The sequence below is a fragment of the Tursiops truncatus genome, chromosome 1 (genome assembly GCF_011762595.2).
Source record: "Tursiops truncatus isolate mTurTru1 chromosome 1, mTurTru1.mat.Y, whole genome shotgun sequence".
NCBI lineage: Eukaryota > Metazoa > Chordata > Mammalia > Artiodactyla > Delphinidae > Tursiops > Tursiops truncatus.
In genome coordinates, this window is record NC_047034.1 from 35,065,339 (window position 1) to 35,091,261 (window position 25,923).

Genomic DNA, 25,923 nt, shown 5'->3' on the forward strand with positions numbered 1-25,923 from the left:
CGGTCTGCACGCCACCTGTGCCCTTCACCCCCACCAGGGGTGAGGCCGTCCTCGTGCCGGGCAGAGATCTCCTACTGGGGGAGCCCAGGAATGCATGTGGGCGTGGGCGGGGTTATGGTGCGTGGCCCAGAGTGAGCTGTACCCATCCCCTCTCCAGGTGAGAGCATAGCTCCTCCGGAGGAGAGCTGGGAATGCCCAGAAGAGGGTGGAGTGTGAAGGAGAGGATGTCGCGTGGGCCTCACCTGCAGGCACGAGGGAGGTGAGCAGTAGGGCTTCTAAATGCCATCCCAGAAAGGTGGTCAGGACTTCAGACCACTGAGTCAGAAGGTTGCAGGCTTCTGGAATCTCTTCATGTCCCCACATTTGCTGGGTGCTCCCCTGCAGGCATTAATGGCAAAACCTGTACAAGGAGTGTGGTCCAGGTGCTCATCTTTGGGGATGTAAGGGAAGGGGGCAGCTGGGGAGAGTGGGGGTCTCTTTCCAAAACTCCCCGAGAGCGTGGGGAGAAGAGGAGACTCACCCCTACCGCCGCCCCAGGACGGAGTGCGCTTCACAGCTTTAAGAAGATAGTCCCAATGTGCCGAGGTTTTGGAACTTGTTAAAAGGAAGGAAAAGAGTGTCAGGAGGCTCAGCCCTTATCAGCCAAAAGTTGTCCCCTCGTCCCCAGGTTATACAAACAAGTCCAGGCTGTCGTGTCCCCTGCCGCATCCCCATGCACCTGGCATCACAATCGAGCAGCTTCTCATGGAGACTCCGGCAGCCTCCCTCAGCTGGGCCTTCCGGCTGAGCTGTAGCACCTCCGGGACAGGTGACCCTGGCGGGCCCAGCAGCTTCTGTGAGAACCAACCTCAAATCTGAGCATGTTGCCTGCTGATGGGCTTAAGTTGATTTCTCTTGCTGCCCACCTTTTCTTCACTCCCATCCTCCATACACACGCCCCTCCCCTGGCCTGCCCCAGCCTCTCTGCCTCCTGCCCCCTTCAACTTCACCTCCCTTCTGCCAGGGAGGCTCCAGAGAGAGCCCTGAGGAAGCTGGAGACTGCTCGCAGCCTTGGTTCTGCCACTGAGCTGTGTGTCGTTGGGCACCTAGCTTTACCTCTCTGAGCCTCAGCTTCCCCATCTGCGAGGTAGTCCCCCAGACTCTTTGCAACTCTGGTCGTTAAGTCTTACTTCCGTGGAGGTGAACATTGTCTAGGAAATAAACGTGTGCTTTTCCCCGAAGCACCTAGTTTTGGATGTTGTCTGTAAGCTACGTCAGCTGGGTTAGAGAAGCCACCCCACATTTCTAGATGGGGCAGGGTCAGAGACAGGTGACAGCCCTTCCTGTTGATAATAATGCCTTTGTCCCTGGAAGCACCTTTAATTTATTAAGACCTGTTCTCCCTTTAACTATAAACGTCCTTGTGCACTAGGCAGGGCACTTAGTACCTATATTTTACAGACTGCAAAACAAGGCCCAGAAAAGTTAAGTCCTTCCCCAACGATCCGTGACCCCTGGTGATTAACGTAAATTAGTAGAAAGAGAGCCAGCCAGAAGCCAGATGATCTGCCCTTAGAAAATCACCAATGTCCCTAAGGCCCCAGTTTCCTGTCTGTAAAGTGGCAGTAATAATGGTTGCAGGGTCACGCACAATAACAGAGGCGCAAATAGTTTGCAAACTGTAAAGCACCTGTTCACCTTCACCATTCATGGTGGCGCAGAGAGCGGGTGACATTCTCACGGTGTTCTCCCCCCTCCGCTTCCCTCCTGCGTGCTCTTCCCTCCAGGAGATACACGCCATCTTCCAGGGTATTTCTCTGGGCCTCCTATCTGGCCCCTAATCCCCCTATGGTTCTCTCCCTCCAGACTGTAAATTCACCTGCCACCCGGAGTGCCGCAGCCTGATCCAGCTGGACTGCAGTCAGCAGGAAGGCCCCTCCCGGGACAGACCCTCTCCAGAAAGCACCCTCACTTCGACCTTCAGCCAGGTAGGCAGCAAGGGCTCAAGGACCGGGCTGGGAACAGCCTCTGAGGTGTCCCGGGCTCCCCTGTCCCTCCCAGGAGCTCTGGTGAGCGGGAGGTGGCGTGAGTGTTCCACATACACTGGATGTTGAGGTCCCCTTCTGGCTGGATGGGGTCCACAGCACACACCCTGATTCTGCCCCCAATTCTGATGTGGCGGGCGAGGGTCCCACACCACCAAAGCGATCATCTGACACCCGCTGGGTGTCCTTCAGTTCACCTCAATTCTGGCACTATCTGTGCGCCTCCCCACCACCACTTCAGACACCAATGGCAAGGCTGTGTTGTCACCTTCTACAGCTCCCTCCTTGGGTTCAATTAATTTGCTAGAGCAGCTCACAGAACTCAAACATTTTACCTACTAGATGATCAGTTTATTATAAAAGGATCTAACTTAGGAACAGCCAGATGGAAGAGATGCAGAGGGCAAGGTGTGTGGGAGGGACACAGCTTCCATGCCCTCTCCAGGCGCCACGCTCCCTGCACCTCCACGTGTTCGCCAACCCAGAAGCTCTCCAAGCCCCAACTTTTTGGGTTTTTATAGAGGCTTCATGACACAGACATGATTGATTAAATCATTGGCCAGCGGTGACTGATTCATCCTCCAGCCCCTCTCCCCTCCCCAGAGGTCAGGGGGTGGGACTAAAAGTTCCAGTCCTCTCCTGGCAACAAGCCTGCATCCTTAGGTGGCCTCCAAAATCACCTCATTAACATAACAAGAAACACCTCTGTTGCTCTCCTCACTTAGGAAGTTCCAAGGGTTTTAGGAGCTCTGTGCCAGGAAAGGAGACAGAGACCAAATATATATTTCTTATTAAAAAACCACAATATCACACCCCCTCTTCCAGGTGGCTGGGGGGATGGAACAGAATCGGTGACACTATTGAGAAGTGCCCTGTAGTCCACCCCAAGCACAGAGCCTGCTTTGGCCTAGGGCTCCAGCCATAGGTGTGGGTATGGGTAGGGGTAGCGGTGGGGGTCCCAGAGAAAGCTCCTGAGGATCCTCTGAGGCCTCGTAGCCCTGGGGCAGTGGGGATGCTGGGACTGAGGCTTCTCAGCACATCATCCTGCCTGCCAGTCAGCCAGCCAGACCAGATCAACGTCAGAGGGTCTGTGCAAATGTTCTTTCCCTGTGTCAAAGGGCCAGGAAGTTAATGCCCAGAGCAGCTCTTGGTTCTGGGCTTTGCCAAGCCACTTGAACTAGGGCGTGTCTGACCTTTGATGTCGAGGATTGGGGAGGGAGACAGGAGAGCGTTGTTTTTAATTCTTGCATTGATGAAACATTAATTATCTACTATGTGCCAAGCACTGGTAAGAGTGGGGATAATAAATGCTACATCATAGTTCTGGTCCTCAGAGAGCTTACATTCTGGCGGGGAAGGCAGAATACAACCAAATAGTATATAGTGTGATTCATGTTTCAATAAAAGTACGAATGAAGCATTTTGAGTATACGGTGCAATTGTTTCTGTTGGGAGAAATCAGGGAATACTTCCCAGAGGAGGTGACATTTGCTGTAAGCCTTAATGTATTGGTCAGATGTTGCTGGTTAAGGAAGTAAGGAGTGTCCATCCTTACTGTAAGGACATCATCCATTTATTTATTTAACAAATATGTTTTGACTGTAGAGCATGTGCCAGGCCCGGGAATGCCAGGGACTTAGTGATGCAGTAAAGTAGGGGAGCAAGACTTTAATTAAACCCCATGTTTCTGAGAGAAAAGCCCTGGGTGCTGTGAGAGACAACACAGATGCTGAATGACTGGTTATTTCCTCAAGAGAATACAAGTGGGCCTGGGGAATCGGGGTCCAGTCCCAAGTCCCCAGACTAGCCATCCACACGCTTTTTCTGACCATGATGTACATGCTCAACAATGTTCAGTCACCTGGTCCACCCATGGGTGCTGCCGGCCTCCCTGCTGTTCCCCAGGCCTTTTTCTCCCACTGGGAAAGTAGTACTAGAAAGCAAATATGATGTGTATTTTTATAAGAATGATATTGAATTCATTCTAAAAAATATATTTTTTAAATTCTGTACATCCGAAAGAAACTTGGAGCCGCCCCTCTCCACTGCTCCCGTGCCCCGTGGCCCAGGCCTCGCTGAGCCCTCAGACACCCCGGCCGTGGGGCGGCCTGGGCCATCCGCAGCGTGAGAGCGGGCAGGCGGGAGGCATCGTTCCAGCCTCGGGCCCGGCCGCTGCTTCCTGCCCCGGCTCCCAGCATCACGCACATAGCCGTGGAGTTCCACATCCGGCACAACTACCCCTGGAGTAAGCTGCCCGTCAACGTGAGGCAGAGTCTTGGAAATTCACAGAGAGAATATGAGAAGCAGGTTGTCCTGTACACTGTTCGCAGTCAGTTACAATATAGAAACACTTAAACATGTCAAGAAGATGAACCCAAGTACTATGGGGAGCTGTGCAGTCGAGAACATCTCATGCTGTACCCTTGCCATTTATCAGATATGGTAAAGGCCTGAGGATAGCACCATATTATCCTGGGATCATGGATGACATTATGAACAGTGAGAAAAGTTAGGATTCATTGCCCAGTTTTACTGCTGCTGCCTGCCTAAGGCTTCTTGGCATGGGAAGAAACCAGTACATTGATCTGATGAACCCGTGTAGATCATCAAAAATTTTTTTCACAAGGAAAACGGCCCATGATCTTTTACCAGTAAAGCCAATGGAAATTGCCAGAGGCATGCTGAGTGGTGTAGGCTGCATATATCACAGAAGATGGCATAAAGATATGCAGTTTGCCTGAGAAATGTGCTATTGATAAGATCATTGATGCAGGCCCTCAACTCTCTGGATCACCAGATTACAATGTAGTACCTAGTTTATATAACACAGGATTTATTTATCTGGATGTGCTAATATCTGATGACAGTTATACAGTAGTTCCTCCTCTTGCAGGTTTTGTAATGAATCGAGTGCAAGGTGATTGTTTTGAAACTCTGTATTTGTTTCCATAGATGAGCATACTAGTATTGCGGGTCTTGCAAATGCACTTGAGATAGACCTATCCCTGGTTAAGGATGCTGTGTCATTTGGGGTGCTGCCGATTGGGGTTTGCCCACAAGATAGGACTTCCCTAGCGGTCCAGTGGTTAAGACTCCACGCTGCCAACGCAGGGGGTGCGGGTTCGATCCCTGGTCAGGGAAGTGAGACCCCACATGCTGAGCGGTGCAGCCCAAAGATTTAAAAAAAAAAAAGGACAAGTAATAAATTTGGATCAACTTCGTTCATCGTGGAGGAATGCTCCACCCGTAAACAGAATAAAGTAACTCGTTTATTTAGTATGAGAAAAAAATTATGTACGTCCTCCACACACTTTGGAACTGGAACTGTTTATAACGTAGTCTGAATGTAACCAGACCTCTTGGGAGGGCCTTGCCCTGTCCCGGGTGAGAAAAGGAAGGGAGACAAATCTGACCCCCAAAGCCCTGGTGAAGGATGCAGATTTTTGCTGAAGGTTTTCTTTAGAAGATGGAGGAGGGAAGTTACATAGCACACCACATAACAACATTTACCAAAAATCTTATTTAAACGACTCTTTATTTTACCACTTTTCTTTCCCATTGGGAACTTCCAAGTCTCTCTTCTTTCTGTTCCCCTCGAGCCTACCCATCCCCCATCCCAGAGCCCGCTCACCCCACTCCATCCTGCATTTCTCCTTTGGGTCTCTGTTTCTTCCTCTAGAGCAGCAGGTCTCAAATGGGAGGGGGTGATCTTGCCCCCCTCCACCAGGTGGGACCTCTGGCAGTTACTGGGGACAATTTTGGCTGTCACAGCTTGGAGGAGGCTACTGGCACCTAGTGGGCAGAGGCCGGGGATGCTGCTAAACGGCCTCCATTGCACAGAAGAGCCACAGCCCCGCAGCAAAGATTCATCCGGCCCTAAATGTGAGCAGTGCGGAGGTTGAGCAACCCTGCCCTAGAGTGGCTCGGCCAGCTCTCACGGGGGTGGGAGGGAAGGCCCCAGAGCAGGGCCTGGGGTTTGCTGCATGCCTTGTCTCATTCCCAGAATTTCAACAGTGAACAGGTGTTTCCAGATCTGAGTATTTGGAAGCAGAGTGACTCCCTTCCCTCTGCTGGAGAGATGAGTCAACCTTGGAATTTTCTGGCAAGCTAACTCAGGGCTGTGTCTAGAGCAGAACCACCACTGAAATATAGAAGAAGCCAGGAGTCCCTCGTGGGTGCCGCAGAGCAGCACGCCCACCGGCAGCCAGCCTGGAATGGGGTTTGCTCCCGGGCCGGCTGGGTTGGGCTGCAGTGTTTGCCTTGGACAGGCCTGGCTGCATGCTTCAGGCACAGCTGGGACAGGACCTAGCCTTCTGTCAATAAAACCTGGGCCCTGCTCCAGGCTAACTCGCCTTTTTCTAAAAAGCTTGTTTGTGCTGATTTCTGCCTTGGCTCGATTTTCTGTTGCGTACCCGGATAGAGCTTTCGTTCACCTTGACCTCGTCACCCGGTCTGAGCTAACCACATGTGCGAGTGCCGTTTTCGGAGTGGGGGTGGGCATTTGTTGTGGCCCGGGCCCTGGTCAGAGCTCCACTAGTTTGGAGGCGCATGGCTGTTAGGAGGTCTCTCCGCTTTGTTCTTGAAGAAAAAGAAAGTCATTGATCTTCCTCCATCCAGAAGGAACCGCTGTTAGTTAACATTTTTATATTTTCTTCCTGTACGTTCATACATTTTTCAGAACACAGTTGAGATCATCCTGTAGATAAGTGTTTGGCCTCAACCTTTGAAAAGCAGTAATCCCAAGGTTCTGTCTGTCTTCTCTCTGCCATGCCAGACAGAGGTGGGGAGGGAGGAAGGGGAGGGGGTGTGAGGGGGCAGGGATGGGCTCAGAGCCCCAGCTGCACTCACAAGGTGTGTGGTTCGTGCGAGGCAGGGATGGGCTCAGAGCCCCAGCTGCACTCACAAGGTGTGTGGTTCGTGCGTGTCTCTCTCAGGTGGAGAAACAGAGGAAGAGTGGATGGAAGTTGCCTATGTTTTTGTCAGTCTCTGCTTGGAGATCTCAGAGGTCTGTGATGTCTGGTTTTTCTCTTGGGCACCCATGCTGACCAGGCAAATCCCCTTCAAGTCTCCCCCAGATCCCTTCAGTTTAAGCCTGTTTCCTAGAGGACATGGTTACCATTGGCTAAAGATCACAAAAGAGCTGCAGTTCTTTTATTTGGGGGCATGCTCCAAAGACATTATACTTCAGGTGGTCCTAAAGGTGCTCTTATCCTGTCACCCCTGTGATGAAAAAAACTCCCAGTAGCTCCCCAGGGCCCTGGGGATGAAGTGAGACCTCTGCTGGTTTGGTTCAGTCCTTTCCTTGCCTTTGGGGAAGCAGATCCCAAGAGAGGAAGCCCTTGCCCACAGCTGTTGATGTTCATCATAACCCGCTGCAGACCAGGGGGGTCCTGGCAGCTCTGTTCCCCAGGCCTTTGGTGCCACTTTTCTTGGTACATGGAATGCACAGATGACAAGACCAAAACGTAAGCACTCTTCCTTCCACTCAGCTCACTTGCAGCCGGGGAATGAATCTTATATCCATCAGGCCCCGATTCCATCCCCTCCTCCTGGCCCTCCAGAACCCAGGAGCAGCATTTAGAAACCAGGCTCCCAGGTCCCCACCTGCCAAGTCCAGGCCCTCCCCCAGCAGTTCCCAAACCTCACTTGGGCACTTTCCACACTTGAGATTCTGGCCATATCAATATGCCACCTATGCTACTGTTTACTTAATATTTCTCTTTACATAGATTTATTTGAGTAAACTTAAACTGTGTTAAAGGAAAAATTTTAAATCCTTCAATCACCATTGATGTACTTAAGATTTTTTTCCTGACACACATTAAATTAATATTTAATCTCTAAAATTAAAAACACAGTATGCCTAAGGACTGTCTCAGATTCCTTCCACGCATAGTTATGGAGCCAGGCATCGTTCTAAAATCTTTTCAGGTGCCCTCAGTGGGAAATGCTGCCTACAGAGGCTGCACTCTGGTCATCTGGTGCCCTGACTACCAGGGCACTGGGTCCAGCCCCTTCCTAAGGGGCACCGTGAGCAGTGGTGAGAGCCGCGGGGGTGCCGGGACGGAAGTTCCAGCCACCAGCACTAAGGCCAAGGTGCTTTACAAAGGAGGGATGGATCTGTATGAACTGACAAGGAATAGTGCCAACAGAGACAAGTCATCCAGTGGTACATGCAGGACAAGCCCATTTGTACTTTGTGCATATGTGTGTATGTGTGTATGCGTGTGTGTCTAAATGCAGAGTGAGGGCCTGGAGGGCGCCCAGACAACTGTTCGAAGGGATTTCACTTTGGGAGGGGGTGGGAGGTGATGGGTAGAATGAGAGAACTCTCGACTTTTGCTGTTTGCTTCGGGGCTGTTTGAATAACCAGATGCTGTCATGTGTTTCTAGTGTAACATTTCTAAAAGGCAATACATATTTTCTTAAAGAAAAGAAAGAGCCCTGGCCTGAGTGACAGGAGAGCTAGGCTCTAATTCAGTTTGTGTAGATGACGATCTTGGCATGTGACTGGGAACAAGCCTCTTAGTTTCTCTGAGCCTCAGGTTTCTCCTCTGAGAAATGCTGGTTGTGTGGCTCCGGTGAGAAGATGTATGTGAAAGCATGTCAGTATCACCGGGTGACATTCCAGGGCCGATTCTGGTGCTTCCAACAGCCTTACTGGATTATTTTTAATCGTGTCACCCTGTGATGGAAACCCTCAGCAGCTTCCTATTACCCTCAAAATCAGTCTAAATCTGGATTAGCACACAAAACCCTTCATGGTCTGGCTCTGCCTACTCTCCACAATCCCAGAAAGATGGATTACTCTCCTGGATATAAAGCCAGGACACTACAGCTTTGTGGTTTGGCGGGTACTTGTTGCTACAAGACTTAACGATTATCCCCTCTTCTGCGGCCTGAGTTATTGCTCTACTCTGTTGATGAAAAGACTCAAGACCCTGTCCCCATTCACCACAGGGACAGACGGCTTCCAGGGTGGGTCAGCCCGGCCTGCTGGTGTTTCAGCCCCACAGGTCAGGTCGCTGCTGCCTTTCTGCCTACGCACCCCACCTCCACCCCTAGCCCACCGCTGTCATTCCTTAGCAGGGCCCCCGCTGGAATCCCCTCCCTCAGCCCCTGCAGCCACTGAGCAGTGACTCAGCTGGAGTGCAGAGCCGAGTTTCCTGGCTTCCAGCCCTGTGCTCCCTCCGCAGCCACACCAGTGTCACCCTACTGGGAGCTCTGCTTTTCCAGAACCCTCCAAAGGAGGAAGCGACTGTGACCGGTCCTGCCCCGGCCCTCCTCCCAACGTCACGGGCTAAACCCAGAACTACCACACGGGGGAGCCAGGGAGCCGGGAGGGGAGAACCTGGGGAACCAGGTCTATCTCTGCAGAGAGGCTGGGGCTTCCTAAGGAATGGTCTTTTTTTTTTTTTTTCTTTTGCCTTTGAGAGGGTCACTCAATCCTTTCGCGTCCCTTCTCTGTCATGCTGTCTGCAGAAAGAATTGAGCTTATCATGTGGCCTGCGTGAAGAAGCTTACTTACCTTCACTCCTAATATTATGAATTGTAGCAAAGATTTTTCATCTTAAAACAATATAATAATATCATTACTGTTAAGCTAAATGCTTTAAAGTCACAAAAACCAATAAAGCATTACAAGAGGTCTTCTATTTAGCACTCAAAGCCTTCTATCCTGGTTTGCCATTTCTTCCTTTCACCATGATACACTTCTAGTCTGATTTATCATTTCTTTGTGCCTATAAATTCACAACCTTTTCTCCTCTGCACACGGATTCTGATAATGACGCCTAAGTAACACTCTTGATTGATACGTGCACACCTCTCTGGGAATTCTGGTCCCGGGTCTCCTCTGAAATGCTTGATAAAGGTTTATCAAACTGAATTGTGACTGATAACAACAGTAGCTAACATTTGTTGAGGCATACCATGTGTTCTGTCTGCTTGTTTTTTCAATTATTGAGAGAGGGGTGTTGAAATCCCAAATATAATTGGGGATTTGCCAGTTTCTCCTTAAAGTTCTATCTTGTATTTTGAAGCTCCATTATTCAGTGCATAAACATTTAACATAATTACATTCTCTTGATTAATTGACACTTTATCATTATGAAATAACCTTCTTTATCCCCGGTAATGTTCTTTGTTCTGAAATCTACTTTGTCTGATGTTAGTATAGCCACTCCAGCTTTCTTTTGATTACCATTAGCGTGATATTTCTTTATCCATTTCTTTACTTTTAGGCTATTTGTGTCTTTATATTCAAAGGGCATTTCTTACAGACAGCACATAGTTGAATCTTGTTTTTCTTAATCCAATTGGATCATCTCTGCCCTTTAATTGGGTTATTTAGCTCATTTGCATTTAATGTGATTATTGATATAATGAGATTTTAAGTCTCTCATCACGCTGTTTGTTTTCTATTTGTCGAATCTGTTCTTTGCTTCCTTTTTCTTTTCTTCCTTCTTTTGGATTAATCAGATACATTTTATGATTCCATTTTATCTCATTTTTTGCCAGCCCATCCTCAGGGGCCAAAGGAAGGAGCTGGTCCCCAGCTGCTCTGCTCCACTCTGGCTATATCTGGGACAGTTGCTCCCCCATCCACAGATTTCCCTCCACGCTCTAGAAGCCAGGAGTGCTGGCCATAGCTATCAGTGATTCGACTCCACTGAACAGCTGCCTCTAACGGGAGCTAAGGCCTCTCTCAGCAGCCCAGGCCAACCCAGGGGAGCGCAGTTCTGATCAGACAGAGGGGAACGGCTTCCCACCAGAAGGCACTTGATATCCTGGCTCCAAGGAGGGACAGAGCTCTAGTACTTATTTCTCGAGAAATCCTTAAGCACTGGAGACATTTCTCCATGCTCCTCACAGCCCCACCCACTCCTTCTATCCTAGCATCAGTAGGTGTCTGAGATGACCTCTGGCTGGCCAGGTTGTCCTGAGGCTCTAAGGAGGCAACAAGGCTCTCTTTCTATGTGTAGTAGTGCAAGAGTTATTCACATGTCTCACGCCTGTGACCACATTGCCCTGGCTACTGGAGGACTGAAGAGGGCCACGCGAGGGATGGGGTTGTTGATCAGAAACATCTTTTATGATTCTCTAGTTTCCCTAAAGGAGGGCAATTAGATGGCAGACTCCGGGTGCCTGACTCAGGCCCAGCATGAGCTCTTCAGGGCTTCTGCTTCTTGGTAGGGGCTGATTTAACTGCCTTTGGTGTTTGTAAGTGTCAGGGCTTTATCGAAGCTGTCAGCCTTGCAGCCAAGCGAGAGAAGTGTGGAGTGGGCTAGAAGCCCCGAGAAAGTGACTCTCCTGTGAGTCAGCCTAAGTCGTGTGCAGCCATGTACCTCTTACAACAAGAAGTCACCTGGAGGGAAATTGAGCTCTGTGCTGCGCACAGCGGTTTAATGCTGTCAAATGCTGCTCTCAGGATGGAGGGTGGCATTCTTAAGATTCACCCCAGAGAGGACATCTGAAAAAGGCTGCTTCTGAGAGGCAAGGTGGGGGAGGTGTGGTCGTGGTTGGTGAACGTGTGTCAGGAAGTGGGAGGACACAGGAGGATTTTGACAGGCAGAGGAAACAGCGAGACCACAAGAGGGCAGGGCGGCTGCTGGGAACGTGAATCAAATGCGCGCGGCTGTAAGGAGGGATGCGTGATTGTGGCTGGAGATGGGTATGACCTGTTGGCTGGGCACATGCTGTGAAAGACCTTGAAGGACCCACTCTGGAGTTCAGGATATCGTTGTAGGCACTGGGGCGTCACTGGAGGAGACTGTGATGAAAAATTGTCAGACACAGAAGGCCCTGGGTTTGAAATCTGATTCCACCATTTACTAGCTCTTTGACTTTGGGCAAAATGAGCCACCCTGAGCCTCAGCTTACTCATCTGTAAAATATGTTCTTGCAGGGTTGTAAGGATTAAGAGAGAGAATGAAGTGTGTGAGAGCTCGGTAACTCCAATATAATGTCTAATTTCACATCGTTCCACTGCACTGGCCGTTATGAGAAGGCAGGAACTATGTCTTCTTCAGAACATCCAGTCTAGTGCCTGCCATGTAGAAGGTGCTTAGTAATTATTTGTTGAATAAATGAATAAGCTTGATACTAGGTCGTGAAACTCAGTACTTATTCAATAATTATTAGTTGACATCTGAATGGAAAGGTTTTATGATAGAACAACACTGATCAGATCTTGGTCTAGAAGGGTAACTTTGGCAACAAGGCAGTGAGGAGTTTGGAGGAGGCAGAGATGGGAACAAGGGAAACTACGGGAAGGCTTTGCAATAATCTATGTTGATGGCACTCATCAAGATAGGAAATTCTAGGGCTTCCCTGGTGGCGCAGTGGTTGAGTGGTTGAGAGTCCGCCTGCTGATGCAGGGGACACGGGTTCGTGCCCCAGTCCGGGAAGATCCCACATGCCGCGGAGCGGCTGGGCCCGTGAGCCGTGGCCGCTGAGCCTGCGCGTCCGGAGCCTGTGCTCCGCAACGGGAGAGGCCACAACAGTGAGAGGCCCGCGTACTGCAAAAAAAAAAAAAAAGATAGGAAATTCTAAAGGAGGGGGAGCAGGTGGAGGGCGAGGCAGGGAATGTCAGCTCAATTTGGACCTGTTGAGAGTGAGGCTCTAGCGGGGAGAGTTGGGTACCCAGCGAGCTGCTACAGGTATTCATCTGGAGCTACCTGGAAGAGAGAGAATTATGAGACGTGTGTATAAAGTACAGTTGATACCATTGGCCTAGGTGAGACTAAGCTTCCAGGGAGAGCACGGGCACATGGAGGGGGGTGGAGAAAACAGTCAATGGCTGAACTCTGGAAACCCCCAGTGAGCCAAAGGGAAGACAGGGTCGTAGGAAGACTGAGAAAGTAGCTCCTGACTTGTTTGTGTCGGACTGCGATTTCAGGCAATATGGCTAGTCTGAGAGCACCCAGGATAGATGCTTCATACTCTGCAGAGCCTTCAACAGCTTGGGGTCTGGAGTCAGACCAGCCGGGCTGATTCAGCTCCACCATGAGCTAGCATGTCTGACTATGTGCAAGTTACTTAACCTGCCAGAACCTCCTCTTCCATTCTGTAAAACAGAGATAATAACTGTAGCTTCCTCGTTGGTATGCTGTAGGGATTAAATGAGATGAAGCACATAAAGTTACTGGGACAGCGCCTGCACAAGGCAGCTAATGATGATTTCAAAACAGCTTTCGGGGAAGGGTGGGCCCCTCACCCCATTTTCAGCCTCTGAATATGTGGGTCGGTCATGAAGCCCCCAATCTGTTATCTGGACTCCTCGGTTGCTCAGATGAGGAGACCTGAGGTCCAAAGTTGCTCACGATCCCACAGCAAGCTGGAGTTGGAGCTGGGCCTAGAATACCAGCTCCCGGCTTCCATTTTTGTACCACAGCTTTTCTGGAACACAGACCCACAGGGTGGATTTAACAAGGGGATCTGGCTACGTGTCAGGATGGCATTTGAGAGAGGAAGACAGCTTAAAATAATGTCTTTCATCATCTGACGCTCTGAGACAGGGAAGTCGCCCATCTACCATTTCAGTGGGGCTTTCTGAAACCCACCCCGCAACCATGATGCCATGGCTTTGCGGCTCCGGATGCTGCATCTTCAGGTCAAGACTCCTCTTCCTGGGACCAGGGACAAGAACAGCCAGTTCCTGTCCTTGTGCGTTCACTTCCAGAGCCTTGAAAGGCTGTTGCCCAGGCTCTTCTGCCACCTTCCGTCCTTCCCTGGTCAGGTTACCACTACTGCTGATTATTCATGGGGAAGAGGTACAGACAGAGTCACTGGACACTGGAAAGAATCCAGTCTTCCTCCTTTTGGGACTGTGGAGCTTCTATCTGGATTTTTCCTCCTGGAGGCTGGCCAACTTATTGTATCGTATGTGATCTTTGCCGGGTTCAGAAGCATCCCAGGGTCCTCACCAGCACAGTCTCCCTTTTGCTGGTGTCTTACACGTGGCTTCCTTCCAAGCCTAGACTCACGACAGGTGGAGTGGGGGTAGAGACAGAGACACCCACTAGGCTTTGAGAGTATGTAATGAGCTGTGATGGAACAGGCTGCTTCCCTCAGTTTCCTCATCTGTAAAATGGGGGTAGAATCTGCTCTCAAGGTTGTAGAGCAACCTAAGTGATGAGGTAAAAGGGCTTTGAAAAGCTCTATTCAGATGTCAACTTTCATAATATTTGGACTGGCAGGGAGCGGCACCCTAAAAGAATGCAGTGTCACTTAGACCTTTCCTTAAGTAGGTCTGGCATCTAGTGTGCTGCTCACAAGGAGAGACTCACGCTGACTCCTGGGGTGCTTTGGCTTAAGGCTCAAAACGCTTGTTATTAGCTGTATTTTAAGATTGTACATTTAAAATGTGTGGCACTGGAGCTGCTCTGCAGAGGTCCCTGTGTGGCTCCAAGGACACAGCGTGGCCAGAGAATCTGGGGCCTGCTTTTTTTTTAAATATTGGATTCCCAGTGAGCAAGGAGGTCCTTTTATAAAGAAACGTGCGTTCCCTCCCTGGCTGAACAAAGCAGGTAGGCTGTTACCGATGGCCCAAGGGTCACGCAGGTCCCCCCCCCCCCCGCAGCATTCATCATTCTGGCATTGGCCTTGGGGTGCTGCTGAGGCCAAAACCTTTGCCTGGACCACAGTTTCTGGGGTAACCCCCCCAAAAAAAACCAGCCTTTAAAATATTCATTTGAAGAAAAGATTGCTCTAGACAAAGCCAAAACCTACTTCCAACCCCAGTAATGTGAGTTCTTCCCTGGAAACACCCCGTAGCTCACCTCAGCCCCCACCCCCAGCCGTTTACCTCCACTTATCTCCCTGCCAAGGTATCTCCTAGCTACCAGTATTGACCGTTCTCCGGAGCTGAGGCTGGTCAGCGGGCTGGGGCGCTGGCTCTCAGCTAGCTCGTGTTCGTGCCTGCCAGGCACTCACTGGCTTCTGGAAAAAAAGACTGTGTGGGAGGATGGAGCCAAATTGGGCTGCAGTTTGAAACCATCCTGAGAGCTGACAGATTTGACTAAGATGGGGGAGGAAGAGGGTTCCTCACAAAAGTAGCCAGAGCTTAAAATGGAGTTGGCAGCTTGCAGTCTGGGGGTGAGTCTAGCCCTCCACCCAGCTTGTGCCCCAGGACTGGATTGTTTCAGAACTACAGGAGACACAGACTTGGAGAAAGTCCTGATAACCCCTGTCAGCCACTCTCTGGGGTGCTCCCAGGGTCCCTCTGGGGTCCCCAGGCCATCAGACTCCACAAGCATGGTGCCCCTGGCGTTGCCAGGCTCTGAAGGCTTGTTTTTTTTTCCTGAGACTCCAAGCCCCACTCTGTTGAAAGATGTCAGCACGCACACCAAATCAGTGCCATCCCTGCTGAGAGACTGTACATCACAGTGGCTAGAAGCACAGGCCCTAGAATTGCACACACCTGGTTCTGAGTCCCAGAACACGCGTAGGAACACGCGTCCTACGCGTGTCTATCTCAAGGCTGTTGGGAAAGTTAAGTGACAGACTGCATGTAAATCACCAGGCATAGGCTGTAACTACTGTGGATGAAGGATCTGAAGGATTCAGCCCGTCAAGGGAGGTGTTTCTTCATCCAGTCTGATGGAGACATGTAATGGAGCTGTCCTTGATGGGAATCACAAGATCTAGCAAAGACCCCTCTTGGCCAGACCACCAGGAAGATGGACCAATAACCTGGGTGGTGTCTGCAGGCTCCTTTATCAACCTGAGGCTTCCTGAAGGCCAAGTTCCCTGTGTGGGTGGAAGGGCCTGCTTGCTCTGCAGTTTGCCATAACTTTGCATATGATTTGCATATGCTTTGGGGGGCCCCTGCCGTTTCTTCTGGCATTTCCGAGTTAAAATATTGCTGCTTCTCCAGACAGGCCCAATATTGATTTTCTTCTAATGCAGTCACTTCTCTAACCACTCTGATTGACCTGGTTCCTTCACCCAGTGAATGGGGAATGAGAGGGTTGAGGTGCGGCATGGATGGGGGGAAGGGAGGAGGGACACTGTCGACCTTAGAGCACGTGCTACTTCTGAACCTGAGCCATCCTGGGCGATGAGAATGAGCTGCTTCCAGAAGGATGAAGAAAGGAGAGAGGGAATTTTCTCCCTCGGGTCCATCCTAGTCTGTTCCTGCCCTGCATCCCTAATCTGACTCGTGATGCCCTAGGTCCACTTGCCAAAGTGGTCCAGGGGCAGGGTGGGGAGGCGCAGGCCTGGGGCGGGAGGAGGGGGAGGGGCGCCGCGACAGCCAGCGGCTTTGAGGAACCTTGCGAGAGGAAGTGGCTTCCGAACTCCTCTGCGTGCAGTGAGAGAGAGGGGCAGGAAAGGCGCGGGAGGCGGGGGAGGTGTCGAGTTGGCGCTCGGCGCACGGGGCGGAGGGGGGAGCCGGCGAGGAGGGGCTGAAACCGCAGATGACTAGTGAGTTGGAGAGCGAGGTGAGCGCAGCGGGGTCCAGGTCCGACCCCCGTGCTGGCAGCCGCTGGGGAACAGGTTACCCCGCCGCCCGAGCCACTCGGGCCCCAGTGTAAAAAACCGAGGCAGCCGGCTCCGGGTCTGCCCGGCCCGATAACGGACTCGCTCCCCGGCGGGGCTAGAAGCTCACGCCGCGGCCGCCTGGGGAGAGATCCCCACCTCCCTCCGCCGCATCCCGAGAGCCTGGCCCCATCAGATGCGCCCGCTGCCTCCGGCCGGAGCTCCGGGCTAGATGACAGTGGACAGCAGCATGAGCAGTGGGTACTGCAGCCTGGAGGAGGAACTGGAGGATTGCTTCTTCACTGCCAAGACCACCTTTTTCAGGAATGTGCAGAGCAAACATCCTTGGAAGGTAAACTTAATAATACGAGAGACTTTCATTGTGGGGAAATAACCTCTGTGGTCTAGAAGGGAAATCTTGCACCTGGCAAACAGGCAGTCATGTCTTACGGGCGTGGGTGGGCAGTTGCCCTGCGCACCCTCTTGAACTTGTTGGCCGAGGAGACCACGGGTTGGATCTGGAGCCCTTTGGGGGCCACCGGCAAATGCTCCTTTCGGCATTTCTTGTCCCTGGACCTTTTCAAAATGGCTCTCTAGGATTTGGGGACAGCGCTTGGCTGGTGGTTCGGGGACATGGTCACCTGTGCCTGGGAGGGTGACCTTCCCCCAAATTCGAGCTTTGAATCTCTCGATGGCAAATGGGTGGCACCCAGTCCCTCATTAAGATAATCATTAACAGGTTGAGACTTCCGTATTGCAAATGGCCAGAAACCATCTTAAAACACAGTCCCGCAACTTTGCAGAAGTCTAGGGTGTTTTTAGAAGCAAACTAAAACTTCCCTCCTAGGTCACTGTCCTACTACCGTTTTGACTTCCTGGGTTAGTTGGGGATAGCCTAAAGGAGTTTGCATGTGTTCCCTAATGGGGCTGTATGTGCTAGACACCCAGCTTGCCTGAGTCCCCTGGCCTCGCCCTCCCAGTGCGGCTGCGTATCTGCCACATACTTGGTGGGAGTGGTGGTAGAGCTCCGTTTATTTATTTGTTTTGTTATTTAGCTGAGAGGGCTCCAGGCCAGGTCCTTGCCTAAAAGGGCCTGTTTGTAGACTGAAGTGAGCGGTTAACTTTCACAGGTGTGTGCAGGCTCATCATTAATTTAGCAGTCCCACACTGAGTAGAACTAACCAAAAACTTCCCCAGGCCTGACTCTGGGGCCTCCGTGGTTAATAATTCATGTTGCCCGTAGGGCCCGCATTGGCTGGGGTCTGACCTTCAAATAAATGCCCTGGACTTTTCAATTGCGAGAGGACACCCAAGAATCAGAAGAGAGGTTTTGATTTTAGTGTTTGAAGGATCAACTAAAACAGGCTCTGGAACCAGCACCTGTGTTCTGGGGCACCCCTTCGAGAAGCTGCACTTGTTCTCAAGGACTGGGGGCTGGGGTAAGGAGGCCTCATGCAGAAAGCATGGCTGCAGAGTGAGGTGTCCAGCTCTCTCTTGGAGTTCCTGCCTCATTGTGAAGACCCCCTCCCACCCCACCCCCACGCATACACATACACATAAGGGCACTCCAGCTCTCTGGGGTCTTTATTTAGACCAGTGGTTCTGCACCTTAGCTGCACACTGGAATTACCTGCAGAGCCTTAGAAAATGTGGATACTTGGGTCCCACAGCAGGGGAGTCTGATTTCCTTGGTCTGGAGTGAAGCCTGGGCATGGAGATTTTGAAAAGCTCCCCAGGTACTTCTGAGATGCAACTGAGGTTGAGAACCATTGCTCTAGAGAGTTTTGCTGCTGCCTGGGAAGGAAATGGTTCCTGTTTTTAGAACAAAGTTTAGCTGCTGCCCTCACTGCCCGCCAGGCTGTAAGCCCTCGGTCCCAGAAGCTGGGTTTTTTGCATGATTGGGTAGAGGAAGGGGCACTGCAAAGCTGAGGTTTCTTTCGGTTGGCAAATGAAAAAGGTATCTGTTTCAGATATTTCTTGGGAGAAACAGAGATATTTGTCAATAAGATATGCTGGGGTGGGGTGGCAGTGGGAGAGGTGACTTGTTCCTTGGTCCAGAGAGCCTCCTCTCTTCACTGTCCCCCCAGATCCCCCTGCAAGCATCACTCCTGAAGATACACCTTCGGTTTGGCACACACATCAACTCTACTTTGTCTGGTTCTTGAATTCATTGCATGTCTTGAGGCCTCTGCATAGCCCCCTACCTCATTTTGCCCAAGTCTATAAGCCCTCAGAGGGCGAGAATCCCTTCTAAGAAACGGGTTTTGTTGAACCCCACACAGGGTGATAAGGATAAATGCTTCAAAGGACAGAGAGGTGGCCATGGCCCCTCTTATCCCCGGCCTCTGCCTGGCTGCAGTGTGAGAAGAGTCTTGACGGAGGTTCAGAACTGCTGTCGGGGACTGTTTTTCTCAGCACCAGACTTGCCATGCGCACAGCCTTCTCCGGGGGTGCAGGGCTGCCTCTCATCGGGGAGCACGCACTGGGGCGGCCCCCGGCTGTGACGGGGTGCGTGTGGCTGACTCAGGAGCTGGCGAGCTTCATCCACATATTTCAGTCTCTGGTCCGTCTGGGTGTTTTCCAGCCTTTAATAACATTTTAGCTCTCTCTTCTCCCTTGCAGCCACTTCTGGAAAGGGTTTCAGAGAGATCTGCCATCTCCTGACCCCATTCTGACCCCTAACATTGCTTTTTTCCTACCCAAAGAGAGATCGCATATGAGCTCCTAGGAGAATTTCTCCTTCCTGTCTCCAAGGAAAGGCGTTTATGTGCTTCCCGGTCGCCGAGAGACTGAGGGCCGCATTCAGGAAAGGCCAAGCCGGCTTCTATTATTAGCCTTGTCAGAACAACCTGTATCTGCTGCCTGCGCGCCCCTGGCTGGCGCAGAGCTGCGGGGAGCCTCCTGCTGTTCTAGGAGCCTTCCCTGGCCTGGCCTCCGAGGAGCCCAGGAGGCCTCTCACCAGCCCCTTGGGCAGGATGTGGGAGGGTGGGGAAGGGTCCTCATTCACAGAGAGGAGGCCCTGAAGAGAGGCAGCAGCAGAGGAAGTGGGCCTAGGCCCTGGGCCCCAGCTTGTTCTCTCCTTTCAGAAAACAGCTGCTTCCTGGGGCCCAGGGCCTTCTCTGAGAGGGGCAGAGAGACCCAGTTTTCAGTCTTCGCTTCAGGGGGCTGAGGTGGGGCCCTCCAGGGACTTCCCCCTTGGCTGCTGGGCACGATTAGATTGCTCACCCGGGGTCACGTGTCCAAATGGGGCTCTTGGTGGCTTGGGGGAAGCCCAACCTGTGTGCTCAGAGATGCAGCCCAAGCTGCTCTCAGGAAAGTGCACACACGGTCACTCAGTCCAAGACACTGGAGTTGGGTCGGGGTGGGGGGGTCATTCGAGGTCACACAGAAAGTTCATGACGGACCCAGGGTTAGAACCTACATCTCTCATCTCCCAGCCCAGAGGTTTTTCTGTTTTAGTCCCACAAAGGGCAGGTTTTGGTGATGTGTGGGTCTGGTGACTGGGACCTCTGGGCATCCCTGCCAGCTGCTCCTTTGTTCCTGTCTGGGATCTGACTCTGGAAGTGAGGCCAACTTCCACTCCCATCGGTTCCCCAAATGCCTGCAGAGGGTGGCAGTTTAGTCCCCCTGAGCAGGGACACGGGCACTCTGAGCTCTCTCTGCATGTTCCACGGGCTGCGGGACCCCAGGAGCCATCCAGAGCATCGGGGTGAACGCTCTGGGGACACAGAAAGCCCGCTGCTTGCAGCACGTCAGAGCTGGAAGGACCCGGATCTGGCACCTCACTTTACAGATGGAGAGGCTGAGGCCAGAGAGGCGCGAGGACTTCACCAGGCCAAATACCGGGCTGGGCGGCGCCAGGACTAGCCCCCTCTTAGAAACCTTGTTAAGAGCTCTTCTCGGTCTTCTTCACTCCGTGCGTGACAGGGGTGAACTGCAGTCCTTGTCCTCTCAGAGCCTTCTACAAAATGGAAAGACCCAAACAACCTCGGGCTAGGAAAGAGCTGCTGAGTCCTTACATCCCTCCACTGCATAAGGCCCTCACCGTCCCTCCGTTCCTCAGGCACAGCGGCCCAAGAAACATTCACTCTACACTTGACACTAGCAGGGGTCCCTCTCATCAGTCCCTGAATCTTACAACTTTACAAGTTCTTCTTCGTGTCTATCCTAGAACACTGCTTGCTGTATCTTCATCATGCGTGTTTTCTTTGTGGATATGGAGGTGCAAGTTTGGCTCCATCTGTGGTTAAATATTATACTTAAGCACAGCTGGAATACTTTCCTATGCCACCCCCCACCCCACCCCCCATACCCAGGCCCTCCCTGGTCTACACTGACACCATTGATTCTTGAAAAATTCAAGGAAGACGCAAAGAGGAAGGCGTGGGGGGCGGTGTCTCAGAGGTCACTGTCCGAAGCCACTCCTGGTTCCGTCCCTGCACTTGCCCCATCTCTTCTTGGGCCTCTGTGGCTCCAGGGACGTCATCCAAGCCTGACAGCCCTGGGACCCATCAGGGAAATCCCCATCTCTCTGCCAGCAGCAGGAACACCCAGGTCTCGGGCTCAGCACCTGCCCCTGACCTTCTTGGCATGAGAGAAAAGAATACTAAAAATAAGTAGGTTCCAAATTTGAGCAATAAAAATTAAATCTTCAGAACCGTTGGACCATATAACTGCTTTTCTATGTGCTTTCTCAGAAGCCTGCCCAGCTCGAGACTCACCTCGAAAGATGCTTCACGCTAGCGCAGCCACGCGATAGCCTCCCTTTGGGGCTGGAACCTGTATTCCCCTCCTGTGGAATTTACTTCTCGTTGCTTCTCTGGCCCTTCCCAATGTTCCTTTTCTCCGTGAAGATGGTAAACCCTGTAAGATCAGAACTCGCATCCCCTTCGGGCGCAAGGCAGCACCAAGTACTGGTTACTGAAGCGGGCGCTGACTAAACGCTGGTTGAGTTCAGTTGCTGCATCGTCTCTCTTGCATCCTGTATAATCAGGGTGGACCAAATGTTTTAACAAACAGCCCCCGTTATTTTCAGTCATTGGATAATAGAAGTTTATTTCCCTCTTTAAGTAAAGTTACATTGGCAGGTGGGGCTCAGGGTAACACATGGGAGGTTTTGTGGGCCAGGCCCGGAAATGGTGTGTGTGTTTTACATCCACGTACTATTGGCCAGAACTCAGTCACGTGGCCACACCTAACCACAGGGAGGTTGGGAAATGAAGTACAGCTGTGAGCCCGGGCAGACGAGGAAGCTGGATGTGGTAAACACTTAGCTGTCTCTGTCGCACATCCTCTTCCTACCTCTCTGCTCAACCACCGCTGGAAGCTCTGCTCTGCTTTTTTGGTGAAGGGCCGTAACCTCTGTCTCTTTGACTTTGTACCTGTCCATCTGTCACCAAGGATGTGCTCTTCCTGGGATGGGGGGTGTGTGTGTCCTGTCTCCCCCAACTACACTGGGAACTTTTTGAGGACAGATGCTTTTCCTTACTCAGCACTGCCCCGGTTCCTCTGTAGCATCTGAAGGCTTCAGTGGTGCTTACAAGGTTTGCCCTGGCTACTGACATCAGAATCTCTCTTTGGATCACTCTTTGAAAATGGAGTGTCAAGGGTCCACTCTAGACTTTTTGGCTCCTGAATCTTCGGAGGTAGGACCCTCAAATCTGCTTCTTTAATACTTCCCCCTGGTGATTCTCATATATACTGAAGTCTGGGAACCACCAGTTTAGGAAATGTTTGGTAATTGATGACTTCAGTTGGAATTCAAGACGAGCATTTATCACAGATTCCAGAGAGCCTCCTAGGCTGGAAGCCCAGAAGGTAAAGGGTTTTGTCCCTGGTCACACAGCTAAGTAGAGACAGACCAAGGACTCAGAGCCCCTGGGTCCCTGCTCAGAGCGGTCCCCATTACTCTCACCACAACGTGCTAGCAGGGATGTTGAGGGGACGGCCCTTGGTGATCATGACCGATGCGTGATGTAACGGAAGCAGAACTGTAAGCAAAGTCCTGGCTTCTCATCTCAGCTCCAGCTCTTAACTGAGGGGCTGTGGCCAAGACACTTCAACCCTCCAGACCCAGGCGCTTCATCTGGTCCTTTTAGCCAGTGCGATACGAGCCTGTCCTTCTTTATCTGAGAGTCCCTCACCACTTTGCATGGGAGCAGAGCCTTCTTACCAGTTTCTCATGGGACTGGCAGGGATAGATCCTGACTACCAAGTTCTCTAAATTGTAAGGACTTCGCTAGGGTGGGGTCAGGAAGGGCGCCTGAATGGTTACATGAGCCCCCTCTCCAGGACCACCTGGGACTTACCCAAGACATCCTCACCTTTGTGTTCCAGATTCCTCCCCTCCCACCCACCCCTCTCTCTTCACAAGTTTAGACTGTTTATCCTGACTCAGCTGGCTTTTCCCTCTAAAGCAATTCCAGTTATAGCTCAGGGCGCATGCAACAGCCATTCACCCACGCAGTTTAGGGAGAAAGGAAGATTTTACACTGGTATCAACCTTGAATCCTAGCTCTTAGTTTACACCATCAGGTTGGACTCTGGATCCAGCTTCCACCCCATGAGCTTGAAAGGGAGGCATCGTCGGGCCCAGCCTGGGTGCCCAGCAGCCTGTGTTCCCATCCCTCTGCTGCTCTTGACTTGCCAGGTAACACACACCTGTGTGCTTTCCAGCTTGGGGATCCTCCTGTGTGGAGGACCCAGACCTGTCTTCATTCAGGGCCTCGGTCTCCTCTTCTGGATGGCTCAATCTACCCATAAAGTAGCATCCCGGTCCTGACATGGCATATTCTCTGCGGATAAGAGGCCCAGATAAATTTGCCAAAAATCAGGAGCATTTAAGTTCAGGGCCGGGAGGAAGAAGGAAGCTGTAGTGGCAGAAAACTTCAGGTTTCCCTCTCTCAGCCTGTGGCTTCTGTCCTTGGTGCTGTCCTGGTCCCTGTCTCTTCTTTTCTCCCACCCCACCCCAGCTTTACTTATCACTCCCCAGCCTACATCCCCCATCTCACCTCTCTTCTTGGCTCTAGAATACTTTTTTTTTTTTTTTTTTGGTCTGCTTCAGGTCGTTGAGGCACGTGGGGTCTTTTGCTGCAGCACACAGGATCTTCGTTGCGGCACTCGAGCTTCTCTCTAGTTGTGGCGTGTGGGTTTTTTGGTTTTTTTTCTCTCTCTAGTTTTGGCGTGCGGGTTCCAAAGCACGTGGGCTCTGTAGTTTGCAACCCTCAGGCCCTCTCGTTGAGACGTGCGAGCTCAGTAGTTGTGGCGTGCGGGCTTAGTTGCCACTTGGCCTGTGGGATCTTAGTTCCCCGACGAAGGATCGAACCCGCATCCCCTGCCTTGGAAGGTGGATTCTTTACCACTGGACCACCAGGGAAGTCCCTAGTATAGATTTCCTATAGCCTATTGGAGGTCTCCCATGCTCCTCAGATGCCTAAAATTTAGTATGTCCAGAACCAACTCGTAGCTCTGCCCATGACTGATTTCTCTCCCTGTCTCTACCCCACCCTACTAGTCCCCTCCCTACCTTTGAAACCTCAGGGGTCTCCCCGCTCATCCCTTCCATCCAGTATGTCACTGTGGCTTCTGCCTCCACAGTGTCGCAGATGTCGGTCTCTCCTTTCTGTCCCCCGCCCTGCCCTATGTTGGGGGCTTGTCACCTCACCCCTAGATGCTCCAGGAGGTCACCCAACCAGTTTCCATCCTGTTTCTTCTCCTTCTGTATATCCTGCATTCGATGGCATATGGGTCTGGTGTCCTGAAGCCTTCGGAGCCCCCCGTTTGCTTCCAGAGCAAAGCCCACACTTCGTTCCTGCTCGTTATGTAGCATCCAGGGCCCCACAATGCCTGGGCTCAATCAAAATGTTGTGTTTTTAAGTTTCTTATAGCACCGAGCACTGGGGTGCTGGGAGATACAGAGATGGATAAAATGCAGTCTCCACACTTAAAGACCTATGGCCCCAGCCACGTTGTGTAACAGACCCTAGTTGCCCCCCTTCCCCATCCATGAAGTGTCTGGATGGGGGCCCCTGAGCAAAGGGTCATCCAGGGGGAAGACACGCTGCATCTGCCCTGCAGCCACGTGACTCTCATCAGGACCTGGCAGCAGCTCCCAGAATCAGAGAGCCTGGGGCATAGCTTAGGAGGGGGCTGGGGACAGGCTGGCAGTGACAGAGCTGCAGCAGCCACTGAGAGGGTTGGAGGAGATTGACTTAACCTCTGAAAAGCAGAGACTCCTGGAGCTGCAGGAGACTGTCAAGGGTCTTTACAGCCATTCCCCTGTTTCCGAGCAGGCCTGCATATAACTGACACAGGCAGGGAGGGAAGCTGTGCTCATTACCACCATCCTCCTCCAACCCATTCATCAGTCCTCCCTTGTCCACGGTGCTAGACAATGTGACTGCAGCTGGTTGGATCCCTGCTGTGTATGAGGCTACAGTTCGAGGCAAAAAAAATCGGGGAGGGCGGCCGCAGAGCGTTTCCGCCTAACAGACCACACTGGCAGAATTTCTATTGCTCTCAAGCCGAAAGGTTGGCGTGTTCAATGAGGTTGTATGTGAGAGGGGCTTAGCCAAGGGCGAGGCCCCCACCCCACGCTCACCCGACCCCAAAACACATGCTCTTCCCACCACACACATGGCATCTCGGGTGAGAGTCAAGTTCCGAAAGGCTCCAGCTAAGCTCAGCTCTCCCAGCTCTAATCTGGTGACCTGCCGCAGGAAGCTGTTTTTCTCGTTCAGCCAATTTCCAGATGCTAAAATCCAGGCTGTTGTTCCCTGTTCTGGTCTTGGGAAACCTGGTCGCCATACTCTGCCACCAGCACCTCATCAGCCTCCAGTCCGTGAGCCCCTCTGTATCCTTCTCATCTCCTGGCTCTCCGCAGAGTGAGGAGTGGTGTTGGGCTGTCCCCCGTGCCGTGATGCAGGCGTCAAGGGGAGCTGGGACCACAGGGCACCAGCCTTGCGGCGGAGAGTATGAGAGGCAGGGCCCTCCGTTGGCCAGAACACGTGTAGAGGCAGTAGGCAGGCCTAAACTCCGGAGTCACACATGGCTGGGAAAGTGTGGGTTAGCGAGGAGGAAGTGGGAGCTGATGGGTCCAGGGTGTTTAGAGAGCATTTCCGGTTGCAACTTGATGCTCCCTTCTTTCTGCTCCCAAAACACTGGTGTATCCTTCTCCCCTATCCCTCATTTTGATGGGCTGTACTTTTCTGGAAGAGGAACAAGATCTTGTTCATCATCGTGTCCCCAGCACATGGTAGGCACTTAATGCGTGTTTGATAAAGGAGGAGGGAGCTTGGAGGTTCTTCCTCAAAAAGTTTCTTTCCCCAAGAGGCAGCGGGGGCTCCCGGAGGACACACACAGCACTTTAGGCAAAGTGTGTGAAAACGATCTCAGGACTGTGAGAAAGGGAAGCTTGCTA

General features: G+C 51.8%; 1 protein-coding gene across 2 annotated transcripts in view; it reads left to right on the forward strand.

Annotated features, from left to right (window-relative positions):
- The window catches only part of RASSF5 (Ras association domain family member 5), a 71,249-nt gene that overhangs the window by 25,662 nt on the left and 19,664 nt on the right, over positions 1–25,923 (forward strand). Inside the window, exon 2 of one of the 2 annotated variants that reach the window (XM_033852679.2) lies at positions 1,846–1,967. In XM_033852679.2, the coding sequence (XP_033708570.1) occupies positions 1,846–1,967 (122 nt within the window). Of the gene's footprint in view, positions 1–1,845; positions 1,968–16,414; positions 16,858–25,923 lie in introns of those variants that run through there. The other variant, XM_033852680.2, reaches the window with a different exon arrangement.